Consider the following 11869-nt stretch of genomic DNA (forward strand, 5'->3'; position numbering starts at 1 on the left):
AAGATGCTAAATGACTCAATTATTCAATTATTACTTTTATGGTAAGAAAACTGTAAGAAGAGAGGAAAAGAAAAAAAATAACAAACTATCTTGGTTAAATGAAAATTGGTTGACATGTAAAAACATGACTAAGGTTTCCTCAGTTAAAGATGTGAAAATGAAATGAATTCATTCTAACATAATGTAATTCAAAAAGTTTGGACTTTTAACCTTATTTTATAATTAAAGGATATCTAAAATAATAGACAGTTAAGCATGTAATTAAATAGTACAATTAATTCAAAAATAGTTTTTTATTTCTGTACAAATGTGATAGTATGTAGGCCATATGTTATATTAATGTGTTTAAAGATATAGTTATTACTAACCAAATATCAAACTCAGCATTTTAAAATACTTAATGACTTATCAATACATGTTGTTGCTGAGAAATGTTTGAAAACATTTGTGTTTTGTTTAATAAACATTTCTCAGTAACTGAAGGCGTACTGATAGTTCATTACATAGTTATTACATTATTTAAAAGTGAGTTGGTTAAATACCAAAAAATAATCACTTTTTCAAGAAGTCACTTCTGTTTATTGTTTATTGAGATCTTTTTGAGTTCTTTAAAACCTAGCTTTAGGATTCATAGCATTGTTTGATAATTTAAGGCACACTCCTTTATTTTTAGAAGTAAGGAAAGAGAAATCTCTGCTTGCCTTCCTAGCTTTCATAGAATAGGGTAGATCTTGATGTCTTATGTTCTATAAGAGTATATAAAATAACTTTATTTTTTTTATTCACTATACTAATTAAGTAAACTCTTACTTTACTATCATCATATAATTTTTCCATAGCGTTCTTTGTAAGTGAAGTAAAAATTATTAAATTATCTACAATATTAAGCATACATTATTATAACTTATTACACTTGTTGTGTACAGTCTGTAAATTTTTCATCTTTTGAAAATACTGCCTTTTAGATAATTTTTATTGTTATTTATTTATTTATAAAATTTTATCCAATACGGAATCTTTATTTTATTCTATGGGCAACGCCTGGTATTTGATTAGTGTTGATTTAAATTTAACTTATTTATGTATGAATTTCTTGAAGGTGTTAGTTATATAATAATTTTTTAAATTAATAGGTCTAAAGGCAAACAACGCTATTGATATTTCGATACACAAATAATTAGAATAGTGTGTTTATATAGAAGGACTTAAAATTTAACGCGAAATGAATAAACCTAAACGAAAGCGTTCTTCAAGAATCTCTTTAAAGAAGCAATTAAGCAGACAGTCTGTGATCAAAGCAGAAAAAATAAATACGACTTTGGCATTATTGCCTTTCTTATATGTAGAAACAGAAGAAGAGAAATTATATTTCGAGACAGAAATTGAAGATGAGAACACTTCACGAAAAGCTATATATTCGATAGAAAAGCAGTCTACGAGTGGCTACGATTCACCAGAAAATATTGTAACGATTGATGAACATCAAAGTGATGAAGATACTCAAAAGAAAAGTGATGGGAAACGTGAAAGAATTAAAAGAGGTAAAAGGAAACGAAAGACGACTGACGATGTTGAAAGCTATGAAAGAAAGAAAGAGCGAGGAAAGAAAAAAATTAGACAGAAAATTGACAAATATAGCAAAGCTATTGATGATATGGATAATGTTAAATATGATGAAGAGAAAAGAGAGAAATATGACGAGGACGAGAAGGATAAGCTGAGATATTTCAAAGAGGAAAGAGAGAGATGTGGTGAAGATGAAACGGATGAAAACGATGACATAAAAAATAAAATAAGTGTATCTAGTGTAGAAAAAAATATATATAAAGATAAAAGTCAAGTTGATAGTGGTGTAAGTGATAATTTAAGAGTTGATAGAAGCTCTGTAGAATCTGAAACAACTGAAATATACGTCAAAGAAAAGCTTAGGAAGAAAATGAAAAGAAAATTGGATGAAGATTTACAGGTATCAATACATAAACAGGCACGGGAAATTAAAGATGATAAAACATCTCAAAGAACGGAATATTTGTCTGCTGGAAAGAGTTCAAAAATACCTCGCAGAAAAAGTTCAAAATATAGTTATAGAGGTTCTCGAATATCGACAGCTTCAACGCGATACAATAAGGATACCTACGAAAATATTAATACAGCTATTGCATTGATTCCTTACTTTTGCAGTGAAGAATCTTCCGAATTAAGAGAAGAAAATACTGAAAGTAAAAATGACGAATAAAAACAACTCTATGTGAATTAAAACTGAATTCGTCAGCTATAATTCACATGACTTCATAAAATTTCATGAATTTTAAACAATTTTAATAAATTTAAATATGTTTTGTTTTAATGATATTTTATTAATTGTCATTGCTGACAGTGTTTCTTTTATCATTCTATTGTTTTTCTAAATTTGTATTCATACTAAATTTTCATTAAATAAGCTTTATGGTTACCGTATTTTCTTGTATTCAAGATAAATTGTTCTACTTGTATACGATAAATACTACATAAGCATTTACTTTTATTGTAACTTTTGGTATTTTTAAGTAAAATTTATAACAAATTCAACATTTGTAATATCTTTCTATTTTCGCTTTGACGCTATTATTTGACGCAAATAATAGCGTCAAAGTGAAGCACTTAATAATACAGTTACGTGTTTTATGAAATACACATGTTAAGACGACTAATTTAGGATACAAATTATTGTACAATGCAAAAGATTTATAATAGACCATGTAATAGTGCTGTCTGTTAGGCTAGATGGCCGAGTGGTTAAGACAGCATCCCACCGCTCTATGCGATCCAGGATCGGAAGCTCAATCGAGTAGAAAAACCCAGGAATTTTTCGGTGATGATGAGTACAGATATATTAATTAAACACGGACTCCGTCCTTCACTAGCCGGCCATATTATTGTAAACTTGGCCGAACCCATAATAGGCTTGCTAAGGTCCTCTTCGAACAAAATGAGTAGAAAGAAAAAAAAAATCCACCGACGAGTTGCTTAGTTTCATGGCAAGATTTGGTGTCGCCATCTTGTTGGCAAAAATAAAATATTTAGTTAATTAATTTATATATTGATGAAGTATGGCTTCTTTTGGAAAACACCAAAAGTATCAGTATGTAAGAAATTTAGTGGAGAACTTTGATGATACAACAGATTATATTGATTCTGATGATAGTGAGGAAGATTTTGTTAGCGATAACACTGATTAAGAAATGAAAGAAAGGCTTCTAGTGAACCAGGGGAAATTGAAGTACAGTATATAATAATTCGGGGAATTCGAAAGTGTCAAACAACAGAGAGTATGAAATCCTGGATACTATATCTCTTGGGTTTATAGGCCACTTGACTGATGCTCTCTTGAACTCTCGACGACCCCTTGTTCTTGAGCCACTCTTTTTAAACCTCCAAATCACGTTATCTTTTTTCACCAATCGGGTATTTTTGCTCTTAGTTCCCAGTGACACATTCGATGAGTTCCCTGGAAAAGGAAACAACTCCGGAGAGAGAGATGCGATCATTCTCCGGTAATAAAATGGAAAAAATTTTTCGAAAGACGAAAAACGGATTTTCTCTCAAAATTCGTCAGATCCGGTCTTTCACATAATTATTAAATTATTTATTCTGATTGTTATTTATATCAAATTAATTTATATTTATGTATTTATTAAAATATCTATTTTAATTTTAAAAAGAAAATTCACAATATCAAATATTAATGAAATATTTGAAAATAACAAGTTTGGCTAATTTCTGGCGGTTTTAAGATGAGTTTTGTTAGTAACTATAAATATTTTGGCAGCACTGTTCTCGTTTGGATGTTTATATAAACACGTGTGCGGTTTACAGAAATTATTTGTTTAACCTTGTTGTATTGTAATATAACGGTGATCTCCTTTCGGAAAGGAATGGGAGATTGGCGAATGTTCAGGAAACGTGATCCATCGTCATCGGCGAGATGAGGTAACTATCGTAGTTAATCATATATTATTTTAAAGCAATAATTTATTAAAAGTGTGAATGTAGTTGTAGTAAAGTATATATTTTTATGATGATAATTAATTTTCTGATTTTTTAAAAATTGATTACTTTTAATCACCAAGATCGCTGAATATTTATTACTACTTTTAAAGTTTGTTTATTTCATTTATAATCGTATTGAAATGAATTTTTCTTTTTTTGTTTTGACAGGAAAGTGGCTTAACGTCTTGAAAAGTTCGAAATTCTACAATAGAAAACCTGGTTAGACTGAAGCAAAAGGTATCCAGCTAAAAAAAAGGTCTTAAACTTAATATTAACGAATAGACATAGATATATCTAGATGTAATTTGACACGCTGAATCGATTGGTATTAAAAAAATTTACTTACAATCAACCGTTTAAAAGTTACGAACGATTTTTTATTTCCGGCTATTTGCTTCGTTTAAGAACAACTTTATTAAGAAATACGCAGGCACTCATCGATATTAACAAAACGAATTACTTTAATTCACCATAATACATTCCATCTACGAGAGAAAGCGACATTAAAAATGCTAAAATGGTGTCGTTAGCCAGCAAACACGCATAACCACGACAAGGGTGTAGGGACAACTGACGCAGGGAAATTTTCCCTCGCCGGTGGGGAACATGTCGAGCGTGACGTCACTTCCACAATTCCCTACACACACGTGTGCAGTAACAGAAATAGTTGACACGATAATATAATTATTATATATTATTTAAAACAAAAGTAAAAATTTAATAACAAATTTAGGTTTCCTCATGTTACTTTGTAACAACATTAAACGTCTTTAGTTCTTTATTCCAAGATATCGGCTGTTATGCAAAAGGTATCCATCTATAATTGCGTTTTATAAGCATTCTTTCCTCGCCGTTTCACATCTAGGGGTTTATACAGTATACATATACTACACACTTGTCATTAAAGCCTTCCTACGCCCATTTTATACCACTTATACAGCGACGGACGCTTTTACTCTAGATGCTGGCTGCTCTATAAATGATTTTGGATTCATGTTTAAAATATTCCTAAATCATATTAAACAAATATATCCAGGAATGGTAAAGGCAATTGCAGTCATTAGAATATGAACCTGCCTGTAAGATTCAAAAATTAAATGTATACAATTTTGAGGAGTGTAAAATAAAATGTAAAAATAATGTAGTTGCTAATAAAAAACTAAAAAATACGGTATATCTTAATAAAAATATAGAAAGTACTATAGTTCATAATAAAAATCTACAAAGTATTGGAAACAATATAGGAAAACAAGAAAGTTCTACAGAAAACGATCAATTAAAATATTTTAGAAGAATTACTATGTACGAGTACTTTAGCAACTGTATCAGCAATTCTCGAAAAATATTATGTTAAAATTACCTGTATGATAAAATTACTTCGAAATGCCAAGATTAGTGCTTTTGATAAGGTGAAATATAAAATAGATTATCCTAGTTATGATATATTACACCCGTTATTTTTAACTGAATTTCATCCTGTTTCCGTCTTAGGTGACAGTGATTGTTTTTATTCATCCGTGTCAGTTCTTCTGTTCGGAGACAGTACTTTTGTTGAATTAATCAGATTATGCACACTTTATTATTTCATAAAATATAAAAGCAACATGCATTTATTGATTGAAAAGGACCAAATGCAGGTAACTTTGGAACACATGGCCTGTGGAATAAGTGTTAGCAATAGACTTTTTAATGTGGCAAAAGAGAAATATCCATCGATTTCGCATACAGATATTTGGGCCAATTCTATATCTATTTATAGTTGCGCAATAGCATTAGGTCGACCAATTTACATATATGTAGATATGAGGTCTAGTAAAGGTACGTTTTTAAATGCAGTAAATAATCCAGAAGAACTTTCTGAAATTTTTANATTGAAGCAAACATGAACATTACAAGAAGCAAACATGTTATTATGAATATTTATAATTAACTGAAATGCTTTTGTAAAAAGCATTTCAGTTAATTATAAATATTTTTGCTTCTTGATGTAGTCCAGTGCTGGCTAATTGTATAGACTTATTATACCTTGTAGATTAAGTGATAAAACAGAGTCACAGATCAAGTTAAAAAATATACACTTTATTAATACAGGAAATGAATTTCGGACTCATAGCCCTTATCAGTCCAAACAGCAAGCATAGATTACTAAAGTATTAATATTAAAAAATTATTTTTCAGTTACAATATTTTAAAATATATTTACCAGACATTTAAACAGTAACTATGAGTGAATTTTTCAGCATAACTTGATAATCTTGCTCTTAATAGAATCGTTAACCAAGACCATACATTTACATATTTAATTTTTTATATATATAATTTATATTTACATAGATATTATAAATTACCTGATAATATTAAACTTCTTACCTTCTAAGTAACTCTATTTATATCATCAATAAAACATAAATACATAAAATATAATTAATTTTATACAACAGTAGTAAAACGACAGTTGAATAAACAAAATTTTTTCCCTCCTTGAGTTGTTTCTACTTAGCTGTGCACATGTATGAACAATTCACATAAAAAGGAGGATTTCATACTTACATTTTGTTTAGTGAATGGATGCTTGTAAAATATACACATTCTTTAAATTTTCTTTCATATATAATACATTTGCTCTCTACTTAGAATTATAAATTACACTTATAAATATTTTAATGGTTTACTTCCTCCTCTATATTGCTACATTCATACTCCTTCAGTCAACACTAGAAATACTACTAGTTTATTTTCCCCCTTTTATGCTTTAATGTTACTATTAAATCACTTTTTATTGATATCGGTAAACTCTATTAAGAGTAGAGGATAAACTGTATATCTAGAATTTAAGAAGTTTAAAATACATTGTAAAAAATTACTATATTTTAATTAATTGTTTTTTTATATTCCTTTTGTAGTTATTTAATTAATTTTATTTGTTGGTGTTATTTTTATTAGGTCTTTTCAATGTTTTGTTATAGGGCAGCAGATATTATCCAAGCCATATTACCTGTAATTTTTGAGATAAAATAAATTTTTAAATTTTTTATCATTAATAGTATGATCTAAATTATAATGTTTCTAAAGACCAAATTTATCGAGAGTGCACTCAAGTTGGTTTTATATTTCTTTACTCAGTTTACCTACTCCTCCTTCACATGCTGACACTATTTCCATCCTTTTGGCACACTGTTTAATGATCATTTAAAACAAATTCTTTGGCAACAATGTTGAATATATACTGTACATTACATGTTGAACACAGCTGACATTGAATATTTTGAACCAGGAGGACTAGAAACAATTCTTATAGACTAAAATATAAATATAATTGATTTTTATTTCATCTTAGAAATTAGTTTTGATTAATTTATGTTTGCAAGATTAGTTTATTGTTTTAGTGTTTAGTTGGCAGAAAATGGTAAGAGAAAGGAGGAAAAGGAGATAGACAGTAGAGAAAGGTATGATCCTCTGAATGGCATACATATGGCTACTGTAACCTTTACATTTGATGTTGGCATGCAGTTTTTAGGCTACAAGGCCATAGTCCCCCGACGGGTCTAAAAGAAAACCTGAGTGTAACAGACATCAATAATTGAGTGCTGCCTCGAATAGCTAAATGTAGAAGTTAGTGCCAGGTGGATGTTAATAGGAAAACTTCTTACATCTGCTTAATACTAATAAACAGAATGCAAGTATGAATCTTAATATACTATTAACAGCTAGACAGGCAGTGTGAAAACAAATGAGCACAATGACAAATTAGACAAGACAAACAGACCAACAGAAAACAAATGAGCAAGACCCCAAATTCTTTTATTTTGTTTTTTTTAAACATTAACTTACTCACTAACTAAATTAACCTACCATAATTTAACCAGATAACTAAAGCTACAACTCTAATCTAACCTAACCTAACCAGAAACCATACAGCCTATTATTACATTAAGTATGACATATACTACAAGAAATATACATAACAATGTATACATAAGCAGAAATATGCCCATTTGTTTTGCTTTCTTATTTTATTTTCATGGCTATTCTAACATTTCATGATGTTATATGTATATGGAAATGCAGTCTATGAAACAAATTCTCATTTTATTTATTTTTCTTTTAATCCAATTTAATTTTAAAGCTAATTGCTGAAAGTATTTTTTAAATAAATAATTTTTATTTTCAGATCATTTCCAATGGTTTTCTAATAACATTAAATCCTGAAAATTTGAAAAGTATCCTAGAAAATGTTCAATCTCTTGCTGGTTGGAATATAATGAAATGTGCAAGAAAGGCACCAAGAATTTTATGCTTGACTCCAGAAAAATTATTAGAAACAGATAAATATCTGAAGGAAAACAACTTTACCAACAGACAGTTACAAAATGGTTTATCAATTTATTCTCTGAACATTAATACAATCAAAGAGAGATTAAAAACAATTGATAAAGAAGTTGATCTTAACATGAGGAAATTTGCTCCAAAAATATTAACTGTTGTTCACTCTCATGATTTATTGTTAAGTCGTTTAAGGCAATTGCAACAACGTGGTTTTCCATCTATATCTTTGGGTATGTTGTTCCAGTCACCTGAAAAGTTGGAACTAGATATCAAATATAACTGTAGTGTGGAAACCTGCCAATATTTATCAGTTCTGCTGGATAAAAATGAAGATGAAATTAAACAAAAACTCTGTAAATATCCAAATGTAATATGGACTTCTTTGCAGAATGTTAAAAAAGTGACTAAATATTTAATGTCGAATGACATTACAAAAGAACAGATATGGAATGGAATACATATTGTATTTTATTCCATTGATATTATAGAAAAACATTTTGAGAAACTTCCATATTATAATGAACTTCAACCGTTTTCTTATTGGAAAAGTCAAAATAATTTATTACATCTACTTTTATATTATATAGAAAAAGAATCAGGATTGACAGTAGATAATATTAATATAGGTAAAAGTGAAAAGTTAATGTTGAGGCACTTTACTGATCACTGTACAGAGAGGGAGACTTTCCAGCCATAGAATTTTATTGTTAAATCTTTACATTAAAAATTGTATTTAGTGTTATCGCAAAACAACTGTTTTAAAAATAAAATATTTGTGCTTGTAGAATTTAACGTATGTTAATTCATTATGCTTTAAATTAAAATAAATTACAACAGTCTTATAAAAAATAGAATTCATTAGACCGCTACATATCCTTCCAGATAATATTGAGGTGATCACCATGAAAATAATTTTTTTCAACTTCCATGGTCGCTAAGAGGACCTTTATTCCTCTTACCGGGTTCGACGCGATGGGTAAGGAATAAACTTCAGAATGGGAACGATCAGGTATGAAGGTCGGGACCGCTATTGAAGATATGGAAGATATATTTTCACCCTGAAAACATGGCGTGTTGATTATTAATCTGAAACTCTTGCTAATATTACCCGTTCATAGCGGATTTGTTTAAAAAATTCTGTCAAGATTATAATTTACTCGTTCATAGTGGATTTGTTTAAAAAATTCTGTCAAGATTATAATTTACTAGCTCTACTGATAAACTTATTACTTGGCTGTGGTGGCCCAGCAGTGGCCGAAGTAGATAAAATTACCGAACAGTGGTAGTTAATCGTGGGTTCGCGCCTGACCAACAGGCTGGCCATGTGTTTTCCGAGTTTTCTTCACGTTAGTAGCACCTAAATAAGAGTCAGTTTTCAATAAAAGCCCCGGGGAGACATTCTCTCCTTAGCAGATCGTCTATGTGTCGCATTGCCGTATGTGAACCAAACCACGCATGAAAATTTCCTCGTGTTGCTCGCCCATATTCGTTCCCAATTCCCTCAGAATAGGCTGACATCTTAATTCTGCCCGACCATCTGGTTTCTTTACGATTTAAACAATACTGATGTAATAGTGAACGATTTTAACAATTATGATTGAATTTCATTGTGAATTGAGAGCTTGTTGGCCAATTTTTTAGATTGGAGCTTCAAACTCTTACAAATTCAATATTCTTTTTTTAATAGTTAAATAAATATTAAGCTTAATTTCGCATTAAAGAACTTGAAATTAAAGATATATCTAAAACTAAAAAAGGTAACGTTTCATAATGATTAGCAATAAAATACAACACCATTGTATTTAGTTAAATCAAACTTTATTTTTAATTGGATAACTTTTCAATATAAGTTTTTATATTATATCACAAAATTAAATATTTAAATTTTTTGTTTAGTATATATCACATTTTGTATCGCTTAAATAGTAGACCTAGATAAAAACACTGAACACTGGTAGTTGTTATTTGTTATGGGTTTGCGCCTCGCCAAGGGCTGGCAAATGGAGTTTTCGTATTTTCTTTACGTCTATAGCGTAGAGGATTTGACCATAGAAAGTCCTTCAGCGAGGATTTTCTATGGGCAGATCGTGTTGCCTTATATAAACAAACAAAATTATTTGCATAAACATTACAGAAACAGTTATGTATGATTCAAAGCATACAGTATATAGAAAACAAAGTATATGTCTTATAAAAAGATAATTAAGACTACAATTTTAGTAAAAGCATTTTCAGCCGGAAAAGTAATGTTCAAATAATTGCTCGTTTTAGGTTTTTTTCTATTGTTTTTATTTTTAAACATAACATTATAAATATTACTATCTTTTTGGGCAAGGATACACACACAGTTCAGCTACACCAAAAAAAAACCAGCCACGAGTTGCTCAACTTTCCCAGCAGCATTTAAAATTTTAGTGGCGCCATATGTTATCATATTTTATTTAATTTTTTTTTTATTTTTAACTATTATAAAATGGCAAAAGGCTTAGTTTTGAAGATAGGGGCGAGTTTTATAAATATATATATATATATTGTAAATGCTAATAACGAGTAAAGTGATCATTAAATCCTAACCTACTGGAGATAAACACGAACTCCATTATCTCTTCACCCCATCGACCTTTTAACCACCAAAATTTAATAGCATCAATCCCCTTAAAATCAAACCTTCCGGCAAAATTTCAAAATTTTTGACAAAAAGCACAGGCGTTATTAAGTTTCAAAGAGGGTGAACAAAATCGAGCCCCCCACACACACATACGCACACTAACATCCATATATACAGAAGTTATTCCCGAAATATTTGCATTTTTTGATGTTTCAAAGAGTCCTGAGTCTAAAAATGTAAAAAACTTAAGGGGAGGTCATTTTTGACTGATCGCCATACTTTCCCTCTCTTATATATAACAGCTGGAAATGTAAAAATTAATTTATTTTTAAGATACGCTTAAAAGAGAACGTAGAAAATTCTGGAAGAAAATATCGACTGGGAACTGGACTTGAACTTCCCTTCCTGGTCGATAGTCCAGATAAGAGATTAGACTTAAATTCGGCTAACGATTTGGGTTTTGATTATAATATACTGTAGGAATATACTGTATTGTATATTCCTGAAACCATCCAACAAAATTCTCCATGACATTGTACAGTATCCTGTACGTGACATTGTGCAGTACCTTACACCTAGGGAATTCGATCCCGGTCCTTATTTCTAATCCCGGGATTTCGGGATTATACTTATTCAATCCCGGGATCCCGGGATTATTTCGGTATTGAGGGTTAATAAAAAATAAGAAAATCTTACGGAAATCAAAAATCAAAATTTAGACAAAAATCAACGTATTTTACGGTATACACCTAGTTAATTTAATCACTCTAACTAATCAGACTTAGAGTCAGACTAACCAGACTTAAAATCACTGTTTCATGTTAAATTTATTCTTTTTTAAACATCACTGACATCTCTTTAAACTCACATAAATTGAAAAAACCTTTATGTAACAAACTATGCAAA

General features: G+C 29.7%; 2 protein-coding genes across 3 annotated transcripts in view; both read left to right on the forward strand.

Moving 5' to 3' along the window:
• Positions 1-1222: 1222 nt before the first annotated feature.
• LOC111612744 (protein PXR1-like) lies at positions 1223-2236 on the forward strand. The gene has a single exon (XM_023353991.1). The coding sequence runs from the start codon at positions 1223-1225 to the stop codon at positions 2234-2236; it is 1014 nt and encodes a 337-aa protein (XP_023209759.1).
• Positions 2237-3818: 1582 nt separating this feature from the next.
• The window catches only part of LOC111612739, a 24907-nt gene continuing 16856 nt past the window's right edge, over positions 3819-11869 (forward strand). Inside the window, exons 1-2 of one of the 2 annotated variants that reach the window (XM_023353983.1) lie at positions 3819-3969; positions 4198-4266. The gene's annotated coding sequence lies outside the window, so the exon portion shown is untranslated. Of the gene's footprint in view, positions 3970-4197; positions 4267-9972; positions 10113-11869 lie in introns of those variants that run through there. The other variant, XM_023353985.1, reaches the window with a different exon arrangement.

Source organism: Centruroides sculpturatus, unplaced genomic scaffold, assembly GCF_000671375.1.
Source record: "Centruroides sculpturatus isolate CEXI.00-Female unplaced genomic scaffold, Cexi_2.0 scaffold1750, whole genome shotgun sequence".
Lineage (NCBI taxonomy): Eukaryota > Metazoa > Arthropoda > Arachnida > Scorpiones > Buthidae > Centruroides > Centruroides sculpturatus.

Excerpts from the sequence above, each read along its gene's own strand:
- LOC111612744 (XM_023353991.1), top strand. The coding sequence starts at position 1,223 with ATGAATAAACCTAAACGAAAGCGTTCTTCAAGAATCTCTTTAAAGAAG.